The sequence below is a fragment of the Schistocerca americana genome, chromosome 1 (assembly GCF_021461395.2).
Source record: "Schistocerca americana isolate TAMUIC-IGC-003095 chromosome 1, iqSchAmer2.1, whole genome shotgun sequence".
NCBI lineage: Eukaryota > Metazoa > Arthropoda > Insecta > Orthoptera > Acrididae > Schistocerca > Schistocerca americana.
In genome coordinates, this window is record NC_060119.1 from 550,396,312 (window position 1) to 550,415,471 (window position 19,160).

The 19,160-nt window shown below is 43.6% G+C and overlaps 1 protein-coding gene across 2 annotated transcripts in view; it reads right to left on the reverse strand.

Annotated features, from left to right (window-relative positions):
- Positions 1-5,828: 5,828 nt before the first annotated feature.
- LOC124606001 (U7 snRNA-associated Sm-like protein LSm10) overlaps positions 5,829-19,160 on the reverse strand; it is a 53,617-nt gene continuing 40,285 nt past the window's right edge. For both annotated transcript variants that reach the window (XM_047137967.1, XM_047137973.1), the window contains exon 3: positions 5,829-6,213. In XM_047137967.1, coding sequence (XP_046993923.1) covers positions 6,127-6,213 — 87 coding nt within the window. In that variant the 3' untranslated portion in view covers positions 5,829-6,126. The remainder of the gene's footprint in view (positions 6,214-19,160) is intronic.

A 19,160-nucleotide genomic window follows, 5' to 3' on the forward strand; every position in this document is an offset into this window, starting at 1 on the left:
TCACAGTAATTACTAGCTTTACTTAGACAAAATTTGTATTTTTTTCTGCACATAGCGCTGCCTACCAGGCATACTTGATCAAGTTCACAAAACTTGGTGGCAAACTGATAAAATACAAATGGCTTCTGTTTTGGGATGCCTGAAATGGCATTGAGCAATCAGAAATTGTGCTGTCATTCTAATTATGTTAGTTGTACTGAAAAACTGAAGTGTCTGTTAGCTGAAGTGGTTAACGCAACTGCTAACAATGATTGGGAAATCTGGTGCCACCCCTCCTTCCACAATGACCTCCACCTGTTCAGATTCCGCCAATCCTTAGCTCTCACCAACATAGTTCTGCAAAACCATATCAACCAAGCCCAATAATCCTTGCAGTACCTTCTCTCCATCCGCAAAATTCTCCTGCTATGCAATCCCAAATTCCTGCAACCCGTAACACACATTGAAACCCTTGCCCTGCAGGAACTTGAGCAACATGCACAACGCCACCTCAAAAAGCTCTCCATCCTACTCCCGCCTCGGAGTACCACTGCCCACCACTTCTACAACCACCTCCAAACCTCCCCCATGCCCCCTCATAGCTGACAAACCCTGTCTTGCAGACCTACTACATTTACCCCACCCTCAAAAACTCCCTCCCACCACCACACAGAACCCAAAACCTAAACAGAGCCACAACACAGTTATGAATCTTTCCTCCAGGAGCCTTAGTCCCACAGAAATATTAGTCCTTTCCAAAGGCCTCACCTTGTGCCCCACTCCCAAATTCAACCATGCTGGACTAGTTAAAGACTCTCTCTCCTTCTCCCGGTCATTACAGTGGAAACACTTTTTCGCTACCAACCCAACCAATCAGTCTCAACCAAAGACCAATATTGAACCTTGCCTAACTCAGTTCACTCCTCCATCCAACCGTGATCCACCCCCACTGCCTCCAAACCACCCCCTGTTAACTTTCCAGAATTTCTTAACCTTGAACCTTGCCTCAACATCATTCCCCAAATCCCTCAACATGCAAACTAACCTTACATACGCAGAAAGAACCACAGTTCACCATCTAAAAACTGATCCCGACCTTATTATCCTACCTGCTGACAAAGGCTCCACCACCGTTGTTTTGAACCGCAAGAATTACGTGGCAGAAGGACTCCGTCAGCTATCAGATTCTTCCACCTACAAACCATGCCACAGTGATCTCATTACAGTAATCCAGCAGGATCTCCAGTCACTATTCAAATCCTTAGCCCCATCCCAGAACCTCTCCCCAGAGTCCATCTCTCTACTTACCCCTACCACTCCCCGCACTCCCACCTTCTACATGCTTCCTAAAGTCCATAAACCCAACCACCCAGAACACCCTATTGTGGCCGGATTCTGTGCCCCCACTGAGAGAATCTCTGCTCTCGTACACCAACACCTTCAACCTATTACCCGGAACCTATCCTCCTATATAAAAGATACCAACCATTTCCTCGACCGACTCTACACTGTTCCTTTACCACACGGTGCCCTGCTCGTCACTATTGATGCCACCTCCCTGTACACCAACATTCCTAATGCCCGTGGCCTTACTGCTGTCGAACACTACCTTTCCAGATGCCCTATTGATTCCAAACCAACAACATCCTTCCTAGTCTCCATGACCAACTATATCCTCACCCACAATTACTTCTCCTTTGAAGGCATTACCTACAAACAAATCCGCAGTACGGCTATGGGCAACCGCATGGCACCATCCTATTCTAACCTATTTATGGGCCATCTAGAGGAGTCCTTCTGAAATACCCAGAATCCTAAACCCCTCACCTGGTTCAGATTCACTGGTGACATTTTGCTTCGCCTGGTCCTACTTAACCCAACAAGCCACCTTTCTAGATGTTGACCTGCACCTCAGAGATGGCTACATCAGTACCTCTGTCCATATCAAACCTACTAACCACCAGCAATACCTCCACTTCGACAGCTGCCACCCATTCCATACCAAGAAGTCCCTTATGTACAGCCTAGCCAGCCATGGTCATCGCATCTGCAGTGACGAGCAGTCCTTCTCAAAATATACCGAGGGTCTCACTGAAGCCTTCACTGACCATAATTATCCTCCCATCCTTGTACAAAAACAAATCTCCCGTGTCTTATCTTTCCAGTCTCCCACCATCTCCCCAAGTCCCACTGAGGAGCATTCCCCAAAACTCAGTACCATCCGGGACTGGAGCAACTGAATTACATTCTCTGCCAGGGTTTCGATTACCTCTCGTCGTGCCCTGAGATGAGAAATGTCCTGCCCACTATCCTTCCCATCCCTCCTACCGTGGTATTCCGCCATCCACCGAACCTACACAATATACTCGTCCACCCTTACACAACCCCTGCTCCCAATCCCTTGCCTCATAGCTCATATCCCTGTAATAGACCTAGATGCAAGACCTGTCCCATACATCCTCCTACCACCACCACCTACTCCAGTCCGGTCACTAACATCACCTATCCCATCAAAGGCAGGGCTACCTATGAAACCAGTCATGTGATTTACAAGCTAAGCTGCAACCTCTGTGCTGCATTCTATGTAGGCATGTCAACCAACAAGCTGTCTGTCCGCATGAACGGCCACCAACAAACTGTGGCCAAGAAACAAGTGGACCACCCTGTTGCTGATCACGCTGCCAAACATGATATCCCTCATCTTAATGACTGATTCACAGCCTGTGCCATATGGTTCCTTCCCACCAACACCAGCTTTTCTGAATTGCGCGGGTGGGAACTTTCCCTGCAATACATCCTACGTTCCCGTAACCCTCCTGGCTTCAACCTTTGTTAGTCTTTGTGCTCACCCATCTGCCCCCCCCCCCCCCTCCCTTCCCATTCCAGCACTACGCAGCCGTCATTTCACCGCCATATCCAGTCTTTTAATTTCTTATATTTCTCTCATTTCCGCTACTTACCCCGTCCCCCCTCCACACCTTCTCTCCTGCCCTCCATCTAAACTGCAACACTTGACTGTCTGCCACTCCCACAATACTATCCCTCACCCTCACTGCCCCAGCCTCCTCCTTACCTCCACCCAGTCGCCACTCCCATCGTGCACTGGTGCTGCCGATTGCAGTGTGGTCTCAGCTCTCTGAGACTGCAGATATGTGTGGGAGTTGTGTTTATGTGTGTGTGCATGTGTGTAGGTGTGTCTACTGCACTGACAAAGGCCTTAATGACCGAAAGCTTTAATTGTGTGAATCTTTTTATCATGCCTATCATGACTCAGCATCTCCGCTATATGGTGAGTAGCAACTTTCCTTCTCTGGTATTTAAAACAAACAGGTAGGGAAAAGCAATAATAAAGAGAGATAAAACTAAATAAGAGATCGATGTTGCAAAAGATAAAAATGTCTGGGTGTGACCCAAGTGTAAAAGTGGTGCAATATTTCAATGTCAAACTGAGATGCAATTCATTAAGTGATATCCCGTATTGAGGTACAACCTCATTGTCAGCTTGTAGGTATCTGTTACCCCCTCTCATCAGCTACATGGTGGGATGATGGTCGCCCGCAATACAGTAAGTGATGCAATTTCTTTTGTAGATAACAAAAAGAAAAAATCCTTCATTTAGAGAGAGACTATGCCCAAGTGCTCCATTACTTTATGGTTAATACATAGGGTGTATGAAAAAGAATCTTCTGATTTGGCACGTCTATATTTCTGAAACTAATAAACATATACAATGAATTTTGTTTTTTGACAAATGGGAACCTCAAAAAGTTGTTTTTTTTTTTACATCCTATTATATGGGTTCAGTATGCCTCCCTTGAGTTTCACTGAAGCGCAGTGGCTAGCACACTGGACTCACATTCAGGAGGATAACGGTTCAATCCCACAATCCCACGTCCGGCCACCCTGATTTAGGGTTTTCCGTGATTTTCCTAAATTGCTCCAGGTAGATGCCAGGATGGTTCCTTCGAAAGGGCATGGCAGACTTCCTTCCCTGTCCCAGTGAAATCGATGACCTTGCTGTCTGGTCTTCTCTCCCAAAACAACCCAACCCAACCCAACCCTTGACATTCATGGCATATGTCAATGCGGTATTCAGATTGTTCCCACAGTGCTGCGAGCATCTTTCGAGTTACAGCTTCCACAGCTGCTGTTATGTACATGCACAACTTCATATGGTTGTTACATACCACAGATCCTCACATTACAATGGTTCACCTTCCCATTTAAATGGAATATTTCCTCGTCACTAATCACTAAGTGTGGAAGAAAACTGTCATCCTCCAGCTTGCCAAGAACAAAATTACAGAACTCCATATGTTGTTGTTTGTCACCTTCACTAAGAGCTTGCAGTAGCTGAATTTTGTGTAGTTTCCTGTATAAACATCGACGGAACACATGCCAGATGTACATCAGGGATATGTTGAGCTGTCAAGCTGCACAACAAATGGGTTTCTGCAGATCCCCTGTGAAACTGTGGCAGATGTGTTCAACACCTGTGTCAGGCACTCAGGGGTGGCCCAGCGATTTGCCTTTACACAAATGACCTGTTTCTCAGAATTTTTCATGCCATCATGTAGCACTCTGTAGTGTAGGAGGATCCACACCATACCCAGTACAAAAGTCAACACTGAACAGTTATTACTGAACTGCAATGTGCAAAACATAGAACACAAAATGCTTTCTGTTGTCCTGGCACCACTTTTACTAGAACTGAAGTGGGCACACACTGCTGCTATCTAGCAGCAACCATGTAAGACTTGAGTGTTTGCTCTTTCCAACAGTTCGTTGTTCACGCACATCTCAAATAATATAAGTTATGATTTTTTAAAAATCGAATGATTCTTTTTGATAGTTCTAACAGCCTCCATTCCAAACCTTGGCATAAACATCCCACCATAAAGACCAACTCCAGAACCATCACTGGTAAGACACACTGCATAAGTAAGACAAGGTATTATTTACCATCTGATATGCAGTCACAGTTCAGCTTTGCATGACAGTGCCAACGACAGTAACAATAAATGTAAATGTACTACACATTTATAGTGATAATTTACAATGGATCTTTTGACACTGTTGTTCAAAGCTTCGCAAGTGAGAATTTACTCTAAAAGTATGCGGAAGTCATACGGAAGGGGGTAGTTGGGGAGAGGATGGAAAAAAAATATTACAAGAAAGTCATTAGCTAGTTGACTGGGTGTGAAATAATGGAAAATTTACAGAGAACAATTAAAGTCCAAACTAAATCAAATTATTACAAATACTTTGCATTAGTTTATTCTTAAAATTGAAGATGAATCTTCTTGACAGACAAAAACCTCTGTGCTTTAATGATTTGGGTTGTGTATGTTCAGATAGCACAATTCACAGTGATACAGATTTAGGCACTTTGTGAGCACAGATTCTTAACTTCCAAGGTTTTTCAAAGCCGTGACAATTTAGTTTTACAAAAAGTCTATTAACGTAGTTTTGGGTATATCTTGAACTTACAGTTTTGTCCAGAATGTTGTGAAATTACTAGAAACTTCAAATAATCATCCCCTTCTATAAAACTATTTTCCAATGTGTCTGTGGATTCCACTAAGTATTGAATGGCAATTAGGAAGGAATTCAACAATGAATAATGTCAATGAAGGAGTTTGTATTCATATATTATTGGCATGGACAGAAAAAAAAAAAACATTATTTTACAAGAAATGAGTAATATTGTGGCTCTTCTTCATATTCCTTTTCACATATTTTTTTCAAAAATCACCAAAATCATTCATCTGAAATGTAAAATACTGAGAACATGGGCTTCCAAAAATATATGTTGTTATTTGGGAAAACAGGAATGAAATCACAATGTGTGCTGTACATTTTTTTTTAATTGTCATTCTTCCAAATCATTCAATACTCATATTCATCACAAATATATACAACACATAATGGTAACCAAGACAAAACAGATATTCATATATCAGTCTCTATATGCAAAGGCACAGTAAAATGAAGAACCAGTGAAAAAAATATCTGCACCAATATATTGTCGATTTCACACAATGCTTTCATTGTACTCCTATACATGCACATGAGGTGGTGAAATGTCAATCATATTAATGGAAAGTTTATAATTAACAGGATACACATATTTAAATGACTTATGTCTTATTTCTTCCGCTGAACTCTGCGATATGTATCATCTTTTTTACCAAGCTTTTCTATTTGCTTCTTAATAGCTGGGATGATATCCATCTGTAAACAAAAAACAATATTACATTTTTAACATAACAGCAAATATTCTTGTTACTTTATACAGTAATCAGCAGGGTCACAATTATTGAATTATATGAAATAAAACTGTCATAACTTCTGAACGGTTGGCACTAGGACGTTCAAACAGCACAGTTTTCTGCAGGGCGTGATGGGAATTAGTATGCGCATGATGGTTTGGTTTAGCAATGAAGCCCAGTTTCATTTGGATGGATTCATCAATAAAAAATTGGCGCATTTGGAAACTGAGAATCTGCATTTTGTGTTCGAGAAGTCTTTTCACTCTCAAACAGAATAATCGGTGTGATATTCCTTGACATCACAATGACTACCAAACAATACATGAAGGTTTTGGATGATAATGGAGATGAAATTATCTGAAGTGGATGTGGTTCATGCAAGACAAAGCTTGACCTCATCGAAGCAGGAGTGTGATGTCCGGGAGGAACACTTTGGGAACTGCTTTCTGGTTCTGGGGTACCCAGAGGCCACTGATATGGGCCTTTATTGGCTGCCATTTTCTCCAGATCTGAACACATGCGACTCCTTCTCCGGGGGCGTTATTAAAGACAAGGTGAACAGCAATAACCCCCAAAACCATTGCTGAGCTGTCAACAGCCATTCAAGAGGTCATCATGGCATCAATGTTCTGACACTTCAAAGGATCATGCAGAATTTTACCATCCATCTGCACCTCATCATCACATCAAACATGTCATAACCAAAATCCAAATATCTATATTGATATTTAAATGTTGAATTAAGTGTGTGCACACCATAGTTTGTAAGTAATTTATGTTTGTTTTTTTCATGTGGTTCAATAATTGTCACCTTGTAAAAGGTGTGACAGAGATGAAATAATAATGTTGATTTTGGGACACTCAATAGCATGGTTATAAGCAAGTGAATGTAAGAATTCAATAAAACAAACAAAATCACTACTCGCAAGAAATTTTACAGTGATGATTTTCTATGGACATGATAGCATCTTTTTAGAGAACAATTGGCTGTATCAATACTTAAACATTTAGGAAAGCAAGGAAGTCTGCCCTCAGAGCAAGATCTGTGGGTACAACCACTCCCAGGCCCCATCAATGGCAACACTGCCTGTTCTAATGATATCACAAGTTGGCATCACTCCAAAATGTTCAGACCTTTTAGTTAGCCTTGCAGAAAGGGGGGAGGGGGACAGCACCTGCTCCAGCCTCTATTCACAAACTCAATGTTCCAGCAAAAGGCATTTTCATACTTAGATCCTGAATGGTTTTTCTGTTTGTTTCCCATGTATTAACAGCCACTAAAAAGAAGGATTAGCGACTTTACTTCTGGTACTGGCAGGACCTTCGGAGCAACTCTCAACAAGAGAGAACACCATATTATTAAGATAGGTGGCTTGCCAGGCTCACTACCGGTTGCATAACTTAGGTAACAGGTGGCCTAAGCATACTTCAACTTTGCTATCATATCGCCACTCCCATTCCCTCCCAGCTTGTTGGTTGTCATGCCCACAAAGAAAGCGGCACAGTAAATGCAGCTTAGCTTGTAGATTACATGACTGCTTCCACAGGTATCCCTGCCATTGTAGGATAAGAGATAGCTGTTGACAGGACTGGAGTAGGAAGTGGAGGTGGTGCTGATAGGGTGGGAGGATGTATGGGACAGTTCTTGCATCTAGGTCTATTTCAGAGACATGAGGCAAGAAGCTGGGAGCAGGGATGGACAAGAATATTGTATAGGTTCGTGGGTGATGGAATACCATTGCGGGAGATGTGGGAAGGACAGTGGGTATGATATTGCTCATTTCACAGTACGATGAGAGGTAGTGAAAACGCTTGTGGAGATTGTGATTTAATTGCTCTGGTCCTGGGTGGTACTGAGTCAAGAGGGGAGTGTTCCTTCGTGGCCTGATGTGGGAGGTTGGTATGTGAAGGCCTCAGTGGTTGATTGACTGATTGATTAACTGAGAGGGGTTATGGGACTAAACAGCAAGGTCATCAGTCCTGCGATTCTGAAGCGAGTCACAGAAGTAAGAGTGTCTGCAAAAAGTGGAAGGATCCAGTCATGGGAGTCAAATTATAAAATACTGATCATTAAACACACACAGTAAAGGCATAAAAGGTGAGAGCAATTCCAAAAACTGGAAAAAGGTGGGGTCACAGACCGAGAAGACTGTAAAATAAGTCCCAACCACTACCAATCTGCCCCTGCTCCAAGATTAAAGTAGAACCTTATATCTGGCAATAAAAACCACTTTCAAGGATGAAACTGAGGACCAGTTCAACCATCCGTGGATCGTCTGCTAATATTAAATTTAAGGAATCGGGAAGACTATACTTAACACGAAAGGCTGAAAGAAGGGGACATTTCACCAATCTGTGAGATATCGTCAATCTGGCTCCACTACCACACTGTGGGGGTGGGTCATTACATAGGAGGAAACAATGAGTGAGTGAGTTGGGTATGACCAACACATAAACGGCATAAAACAGTGGATTCCTTCTGAGAGGAACAGAAGGAAGAGTGCCAAACTGCAGTAGACTCCTTGATTGAGTGGAAATTATTACTGTGAGCTGTAGCACTCCAGATGGCATTCCACTTTTGGGCAAAGAGAGATTTGATGTAGATCTGCATATCTGCAGCTGGAATCATGAAAAGAAATGGAGGGGGGGGGGGGTCTGCTTCTCTAGCCAAACTGTCAGCCAGTTCATTACCTGGGATGCCCTCATGACTTGGGACCCAGAGAAAGATGACTGAACAGGTGGAACGCTCAAGGGCAGAGAGGTAGTCATGGACAGCAGAGACCAAAGGGTGGCGAGAGTAGCATCAGTCGATAGCTTGCAGCCTGCTCATGGAGTCTGAACAAATTAAAACACTTTAGAGGGATGCCTGAGAAAGAAAAAGGAGGGCCCTATGAATGGCTAGAAGCTCTTCTGTGAAGACACTACATGATCATGGCAATAAATGGTGTTCGAAGCCAGTAGGAAACATAAAAGCGTATCCCACCTGCTCGATTGTCTTAGAACCATTAGTGTAAAAGATGGTGGCACCCTGGAACTCGGCAAGGATGGCACAAACAGTATTGTAAGGTGCTTAGAAATGTTGTTAGGAACACAAAGAGCATGTGGTAATGCATGTAGAATAGCTAATTCACAGAATAAAATTAAAACCATATGGTCATTTGAAAAGGAAGTGTCTGGTCGGCATCACAAGGTCGATGACAAAAGTCAGTTCGTAGTAAAAATATTTTTGTTACTGGTAAATAAGATATATGTACAGCATTTAACAATCTTTTTCTGAGCAATGCTGGTGAATTAAATAAAAATTTAGTTTCTACAAGGAATCATATAACTTTCTTGGCAAATGCCTTTCCGAAATTGATGTCTGAAATATTCCTCTGTGATATAGACAAGGGGGAGATTGAGTCAATAATTAAATCACTGAAGACTAAGGACTCTCATGGTTATGATGGAGTGCCTAGCAGAATGTTAAAGTATTCTGCTGCACATGTTAGCCCTGTATTTAGCCATATTTGTAATTTTTCCTTTAGGAATTGTCAGTTTCCTGAACGATTGAAGTACTCAGTAGTAAAGCCGCTTTATAAAAGGGAGAAAGGGATAATGTAGACAATTTTAGACCAATTTCTACGCCATCAATATTTGCTATAGTTATTGAAGAGGCTGTGTTTGAAAGGATAATTGGTCATTTTATATCATACAATTTGGTATCAAATGTACAGTTTGGCTTTAGTAGTCATTTAACAACTGAAAATGCTATATTCTCTTTTCTCTGTGAGACATTGGATGGATTAAACAAAAGGTTTCAAATGCTAGGTGTATTTTTTGATTTAACTAAGGTGTTTGATTGTGTTGGTCACAAAATATTGCTCCAGAAGTTGGACTATTACGGAATATGAGGAGTAACTCACAATTGGTTCACCTCTTACTTTAGCAACAGACAGCAAAAGGCCATCATTCACAATGTTGAAAATGGCTGTGACGTGGGGTCTGAGTGGGGTACGGTCAAGTGGGGGGGTGCCCCAAGGATCAATGTTCGGGCCACTCTGGTTCCTTATTTATACAGGGTGTCTCACCTAACTCTGCCACCTCAAATATCTCTGGAACAACAATAGATATTCGAAAACAGTTTTCACCAGCATGAACGTACAGCAGGGGATTAGGAAACCAAATACTATGCAAAACTTTAAAACTTAAACAAATATAGTTTTCAACAGAAACTTGCGTATTTTTTAACGGACAACCCCTATTATTTCATATGCAATCTATAGCATGAAAAATCACAAAAATAATGGTGTTGGTTGCATCACAATATGTCAATTATATCCTGAGAAATTGCGAAACGAAGTTGACACTTAAAATAAATGAAGTGCACACACAATGGGAAGGTATGCACAATCCACAAAAATGAACAAGTTATGTTTTTCAAATTGTAAATGTATGTTTATTCTAGCGAAATGACAACTAGAGCGACAATTAGAAATAACACACTTGAATTCACTTTGCTAAATACATTTACTAGTGCCCTGTCACCCACAGAAACTGTATTATTGTGCATTACATCCAGCATAGAAAATACAGCCACATCTTGACCAATAAAACTGTGTTACATCAACATATGTTTGAAGTGCCCTCCTTTTGCATCGATACACATTTGCAGACGGGTAACGAGAGAGAGTTGCACAGACTGTAGCATTTCTAGAGATATTGCCGCACACACTGCAGTAATACAATGTTGCATATCCTCTACTGTCACTGGGGGTTCTTGAAACAGCGTCTCTCACTGCGCCCCAGAGAATGGCGTCAAGCTGGAGGACCGTGCTGGCCATTGCACAGTTGCTCCCCACCCCATCCATCTATTTGGAAATGTCGCATCTAGAACGTCTCTGGAACTTTTGTATTGTGTGCGGGACACCCATCATGTTGGAAACACATTGATAGAAGAGTTTCCAGTCCTAGATGCGCCATGAGGAGTGCTAGTGTGTGTTGAAGAAATGACGCATATCACTGTCCATTCAATGTTCCACAGTAAAAATAGGGACCTACAATAAAGTTAGCAATCGCACCACACCAAACATCGACACTCCACTGTCACTGATCAGCAACTTGGCGAATCCAGTGGGGATTTTGCATGGACCAGTAGTGCATGTTCTGCAGATTCACAGTGATCTGTAAATGAAGCCTCGTCCGTAAACAACAAATTGCTTACGAACACTGGATTACCATGCAACTGCTGAAGTGCAAAACGACAGAATGCAATGCGGGATTCAAAGTCATTCCCATACAGTTCTTAGCGCAGTGAGATATGGAACGGATGAAACCAATGCCGATGCAATATTCTGCACACACTACTGTGGCTTATTCCTACACCTAGTGCAATTTCTCGTACACCCACCTGAGGACTGTGTACTACAGCAGCCAGAACAACAATTTCATTTCCACTGCTGGCATTGTATGTTGACATTTTGTGGGAGCCCAGCTTCCTGTTTCCGTGAGTGTCTTGCAGATGTTGCCAATATTTCAACATGACGGACACCGCCAATCTGGGTAGCATACAGCATACAGTGTCACAGCTGCAGTTGCATTTCTGTGACATTCACCATAAATTTAAATAATATCTAGTTTTTCTTCATTACTGAAGGCCGGCATATCAATTAGATGATGGCAAATGTAACAAGCCACAAGAAAACAGGTTTTAATATGGCAACGTTTGTGAATTACATTACAGTATGAGAGCAGTTCAGCAGACCCGATTAGGAGACACTTGTACTCTGAAGGTAGAGCATGCCGTGGAGATATCAGTATTTTTACGGTAGGATATAGGCGCCAGTGCAGGCAACCCCTGCTCTGAGCACAGTACTACATGCAATGCATGTGACGCCGTTGCTACCCTTTAAAAAGCCACATATTTCAGAACTTATGAGTTTTAGAAACATGAAACCAAGTGTGTTTGTACTAATTGTACCTCTAGTTGTCATTTCACAACAATAAACATTATGAACAGGACATCCACCATTTGACAAATTATAAGAGGTGGACCAGTTCAAGTAAGGTACAGCTCAAGAAGGGGCTAAACTATCCCACTTTAGGAATGCCATCAATGAAATATGGCCAATGATGTATTGTCATACAATACCACACCATACATTACCACTCCAATGACGTAGTACGTCAATCACATCACGACTACTGGCAGCGTGAGGTGCAGACTTGAGTCTCAGGACGTGCGCTAGCTGTGCACTTTATTTATTTCAAGCATCAACTTCACTTTGCAATTTCTTAGGATTTAACTGATGTATTGCGCTGCAACCAACACCATTATTTTTGTGATTTTTCATGCTATTGATTGCATATGAAATAATAGGCAGTGTCCATTTAAAAATACACAAGTCTGTGTTGAAAATAGTATTTGCTTATGTTTTAAAATTTCGCGTAGTATTTGGTTTCCTAGCCCCCTGCCGTATGTTCATGTTGGTGAAAACCATTTTTGAATATCTATTGTTGTTTCAAAGATATTTGAGGTGGCAGAGTTAGACACCCTGTATAAATGATATGCCCTCTAGTATTATGGGTAACTATAAAATATTTCTGTTTGCTGATGACTCTAGCTTGGTAGTAAAGGATGTTATGTGCAACATTAGCTTGGTTTCAAATAGTGCAGTTCATGACCTAAGTTCATGGCTTGTAGAAAATAAACTAACGCTAAATCACAGTAAGGCTCAGTTTTTACAGTTTCTAACACACAATTCAACAAAACCAGGCGTTTTAATTTCACAGAATGGGCATACGATCAGTGAAACTGAACAGTTCAAATTTCTAGGTGTTCAGATAGATAAACTGTCATGGAAACCCCACATTCAGGATCTTCAGGATTTGGATCGGACTTCCCTAACTCCTGTGCAGAAAGGTGTGCAGTATACTGCTGCATCAAGTTTCAATAAGCTACCACTCAAAATCAAAAATCTTAGCAGTAATCCACGTGCTTTCAAATCAAAACTGAAGAGTTTCCTCATGGGTCACTCCTATTCCATCGAGGAGTTCCTCGAAAAATTAAGCTGATTCTTGTTGCATTGTTGATTGCATTTACTTAAACTTATGGGCTGACTTTTTTCAGGTTCACAAACATTTTATTTTTATGTGTTATTACTTTTATGTTGTAATTTCATGTACTGACACATTCCATGACCTTGGAGACTTGCTTCTCAATTTGGTTCTACGGAACTTGAAGTGTAAATAAATAAAAATAAAGACACCGAAAAACCATAGGAGCGACACAGACCTTAGGACCCTGCAATAGATTGGTCCTAATCTATGATCTAGGCACCATCCAATTGGGAGAGGGGGGTATGGGAGAAAAGACACGGGGTGCAGTCCAGTGAGTGGAGATGGAGATCCCGACAGAGGGAAGTGAGACGCATGCCAACCGACAATCCCATGCGTAGGCAGGTGTTAGGAGTGAGACATCCCTCATTGGCGAAGAGAACAGGGTACATAGGATGCTCAGGGTGTTAGCAATTGGTGATTGCGTAAGAAACAAAGAGTTGGCTCTGTCGGATGTATAGAGGGGGAATCCCCACTTCTGTGAGGAGACTATCAACAGGACTAGTGCAGAAGGCACCAATAGCCAGATGCACCACACAATGTTGGACAGGGTCAAGGAGTTTCAAAGTTGCAGGACAAGATGATAAAGATGGAGACGAGTGGAACGGTCTGCACCCCAAGATGTGTGGGCCAGGAGGCAGATAGCATTAAGCTTCTGCACACATGTAGTCTTTAGGTGGCGAATGTGGGGCAGCCATGTCAGCTTGTTATCAAAAATAAGGCCCAAGAAATGGGACTGTGCTACAACATCGAAGAGCTGGTTGCCTAAATAAAGTTCTGGATCGGGGTGTACTGTGGGTCGACGACAAAAATGCATAACCCGCATTTTGGAGGGAGAAAACTGGAAGCCATGGGCGACGGCGCATGCAGAGGCCCGCTGGATGACACCTTGGAGCTGGCATTCGGCAGATGCTATAGAGTGGCAGCTGCACCAGATGCAAAAATCATCAACATACAATGCCAGGGTAACCAGAGGCCCAACAGAGGTCACAAGCCCAGTGACGGCAATGAGGAAGAGTGTGACACTTACCACAGAACCCTGTGGGATACCATTCTTCTGAATTTTAAGGGTGCTGAGTGAAGTGCCAAGTCGAACCCGGAAGAGCTGGTGAGATAAAAACTTGTGGATAAAAATCAGAAGGGGGCCACAGAAGCCCCAGTCATGGAGGGTAACTAAAATTTGATTGTGTCAAGCCATGTCATATGCCTTATGTAGGTCAAAGAAGACCGCGAAAAGGTGCCGGTGTTGAGTAAAAGCCTGTCGGAAGGCCGATTCCAACCAGAGTAAATGGTCATTTGGGGATCGCCCTGCCTGGAAGCCATGCTGATATGGGGACAAAAGGCCTCAAGATTCGAGTACCCAACATAATCTGAAGCTGACTATCCTTTTGAGCAAATTACAAAGTACATTCATCAGGCTAATAGGGCGGTAGCTGTCTAGAGACATTGGCTTTTTCCTGAGCTTAAGGATGGGGTAACTATACTGTCTCACGATTGTGATGGAAAAGCATCTGTGACCCAAATATGGTTGGAGACCCTGAGGAGCTGTTGCCTCTGGTGAACGTCCAAGTGTTGGATGGAATCCAGGCCTGAGGCTGTGTCTTGTGGAGAGCTAAGAGACTGCACCAATTCCCATTCAAAGAGGGGTGCATTATAGGGCTCAACGTGGTGCAGGATGAAACGGAGGGAGGTCTGTTCAACTCTGCCGGAGAAAGGTAGTAGGGTAGGAAGAGGATGACTATGCCGTCGCAAAGTGTGTCTTGAGGTGTTATACAAGGACCAATGGATCAGGGCACAGAGCACCTTGGAGGTTCACACCCTGGACAGTTGACTGTCATTGGCGGCTCAGAAGGCTACGGAGCTTGGACCAAACCTGCAATGAAGAGGCATACGTCCCCAGAGAGGAAACATAGCACTCCCAGCATTCATTTTTACTCCGCTTAATAAGGTAATGAGCCTTAGCACGGAGACGCTTAAAAGAGAGGAGGTTGGACTGTGAAGGGCGTTGCTTAAATTGCTGCAACGCCTGTCAGTGGTCCTGGACAGCGACTGCGACATCCTTGGTCCACCACAGTACTCGGCGACGATGAGGGGGACCTGTAGATAGGGGAACAGCAGTGCCAGCAGCATTCAGCTTAGTGGGAAAGATGCCTTGCACGACTACATCAATGGAATTCGAGAGGGAGGTGTCAAAGTTCACAGAAGATGTACTTAAAGGCCAACTGGCCCTGCAGAATGCCCAACGTGAGGGCCCATCTGTCTGGTGGCAGCAGGGGAATGACAGAATCACCAGAAAGTGGTCACCGTCACAAAGATCATCATAGGATGACCAATGTAGGGAAGCCACAAGGAGAGGGGAAGATATCGTGAGATTGATAGCAGAGAAGGTGCCATGAGCAGCACTGAAGTGGGTAGGGGAACCACTATTGAGGTGACACAAATCGAGGTCCGTGATAAGTTGGTCAATTAGGATACCCCTACCCGTTGAAGTGACACTCCCCCATTGTGGATGGTGGGCACGGAAGTCCCCAAGGAGGAGAAACGGGGGTGGGAGTTGCTGGATTAAGGTAGACAGTGCAACGTAAGGAAGTGGCCTACCTGGAGGGAGGTACACATTGCAAATTGTGACTGCCAGAGTCATTTGCACTCAAACCACTATTGCTCCCACGTTGGTATGTAGGGGGATCCAGTCACTACTGACATTGGAGCGAACCAGAGTGCAGACCCCACCAGATGCTACCCTGGAGCCAGCATGATTCTGACAGAATGCCCGATAACCACGAAATGTTGGAGAGTGGAGAGTCTTGAAGAACAAGACAGAACACAGAATAGTAGGAGACAAGATGTTGCATTTCTGGCAGGTGACGATAGTATCCACTGCAATTCTCCACTGGATGATCGTGTGGCAAGAGTCCAAGATAGGCATAAAGAAACTGAGGAGATCGGGTCACTCTGTCAGTAGTCATCACTGACAAGTGTGTGGTGCCATCCAAAAATAAGATGTCAGACTCACGTAGCGAGGGGGAGATGGCACCTCCAGGGGCACTGGGGGCACCTTGGCTTGGGATTTAAGTTCCTTCTTCTTCTCTTTCTGAGGTGGAGGAGGGCAGGGCATGGGGGGAGTACAGGCTTCTACAAGATCTGGAACTGAAAAAGAGAGGGTGACCTTGGGGCGCACAGATGGTGCGCCTCGTGGCCGAGTGGTGGTAAGAGTCTTTTGGCATGAGAGAGACTGCGGAGAGGGGTCCCAGGAGTGAGCCCAGTCACCGACAGATTTCAAACAAGGGGGGCACTTCTTCAACCAGGGAGGGTGAGTGGCTCCATGGCGGGAGGTCATGGGAACTGCAGAGAAGGGGAAGGGGAGAGAGGGATAGGACCGGGGTAAGGCTGAGGAGGAGGAGGAAATGAAGTAACAGAGGTGCAAGTTGATAGTGACACTGGATGGAGTCTCTCATGCTTTTAGCGAGCGTCAGCATAAGACAGGTGATCCAGGGACTTGTAGTCTTGGATCTTCTTTTCTCTATATTTGCAGAAAGTCTGCTATTCTCTACAGATGCAGGGGCCATGGGTTGTTAGGCTGCGTGGTTGGGACTTCTTAGTATGAAGTGGATGGAAGGATTGATGAGGTTGAAAGGACCAAACTGCGAGGTCATCGATCTCTTAAGCCTGTTTGTGTCAAGCCAGGAATATGCTCCAGAGAGGAAGGACAAGAGACAAATCCAAATAGACTTGATTGTTCTGAGAGTCAAGAAAACCATGAGATCGAAGCTAGTAGAAGTGAGAGAGATGTAAAAGGGTGAAGGTGAGAGACTTGCCTTGCCCAGAAAGCAGGGTGGAGGCCCATGGGGCGTGTTATGCAACCGGGGAGACTCCCTCTGCATCTGACAGGTGCTTCCACACCCTCCATTACCACAAGGAAACTATCCACATAACAACAATGACAAGTCTGTCAATAAATGACAGATCTAAAAGAATACGAAGAATTAAAAAGGAGGGAAGGGCAGGAGCCAGGTTGGACAACCAAGCAAGGGCCACCATGTGCCCCTTGGGTCGGACGAGACAAAGAAGCAACCCTGCAATCGCTCAAGTGGCTGATGAGGGTAATTAGCTCTACACCAGAGTGAGGAGTAAAAACCATTTTCACAGGTATGTCCGGTAGCACCAAGGTAGTGTGTCAGCAAGTGTATGTTTTGCCATAAGGTGGTCAAATTAGGCCAGTCCAGTAGCATATGGGCCGTCGTGAGATGGGCACCACACCAAGAGTAGGGTGGATCCTCCCGTCATACAATATGGCTATGGGTCAGCCAAATGTGATCTATGAAGCCAACAGAAAGCAGTAGATTCCCTGTGAAAAGCATGACAGGAAGACTGCAACATGGCCATGGTCTCCTTTGTAATCTGGAGAAACCAGGGCACACCAATCTCCATTCCAAGCCTCCAACAGTTGTTGGTGTAGAGTCTATCGAAGGGGCCAGTTCCAATATCGCCTTTCGCAAAGTCGGTGTCATGGTAGCCATCTTGGTCAGTCAGGACGTTTATTCCTTGGAATCCCAATGTGATCAGGTGTCCATACAAAGGTGACAGAATGCACAGTGCAGTGGTCATATTGGAGATCCTGGAGAGTCACGACAATTGGGTGTGTTCATCAGCCTGAAGACTACTCGAGGAGTCACTGCTGACTAAGAATGACTCGTCACTGCAAAAATGAAGGTGGCTGAGGGCTTGAGCAATAGCCACCAATTCTGTAATGAATACACTGCAGCAGGGACCATTGTTCACTGCATGTTGTGGTTGTGGTTGTGTGTGTGTGTGTGTGTGTGTGTGTGTGTGTGTGTGTGTGTGTGTGTGTGTGTGTAGGCAAAACCAGTTAATCCACCAACTGTAGAGCTGTCAGTATATACCATGTCTGAGCCTGGAAATGGGTCAAGGGCATCAGGAACAGACTGGGAAAAGTCACAGGGTCTACTGAGAGTTTTGGTTCAAAGGAGAGATGAGAAGAGCCAACGATGTGGTACACACCATCGGGGCGCAGGCGATTTGCTGCTGACAAGGAGCAGCAGTGAGGAAGAAATGGCAAACGAAACAAGAAACATGATTCGTTCTGCAAGAAATATGTATGCAGGATCTCGGCTGATACTTAGCGGAATAATAAACAGAAGGTCGGTGAGTGAATAATATATCGCCAAAATAAACTGTGCTCTTAAAGAACAATGTGATCGTCTTGGGGCAATTTTTGTAGACCCAAACAAATTCCTATGTGAAAACTCACTAGCGAAGGATGTCTTGCATTTAAATAGACTGGGGTCTGTAACATTCAGCAGAATGTTTGCAGATGTCTGCAAAATCATTAGAAGCAAGGGAAACTAATGTGGCCTGAAGGGGGTGAAAAATCATACACTCTAGCTGGAGAAGAAAAATATAAGCACCATACAAAAAAAGACGATACTAAAGAATTTGCCCCAGAATACAGCTCACAACATGTAAACCAACAAAAGAAAAATTGCATAAAAGTACTTCATCAAAACATTCAATACTTTGGTAACAAAAAATTAGAAGCACAAGTACTCCTGAGTGAAGTAAGACCAGACATATTATGCATAAGTGAACATGGACTAACTGAAAGTAAAATACATAATGTTGCAATAAAGGGCTACAAACTAGCTATTTACTTCTGCAGATCTAAATATAAGGGTGGTGGCGTTTGTATATATATTAAAACAGGTACTCTATCAAAGAATGTAAACAGTGAAGCTGCTACATTGCCCACAGCTAGAGAAAAAGACTTTGAAGTTACTGGTATAGTGACAGAGGATT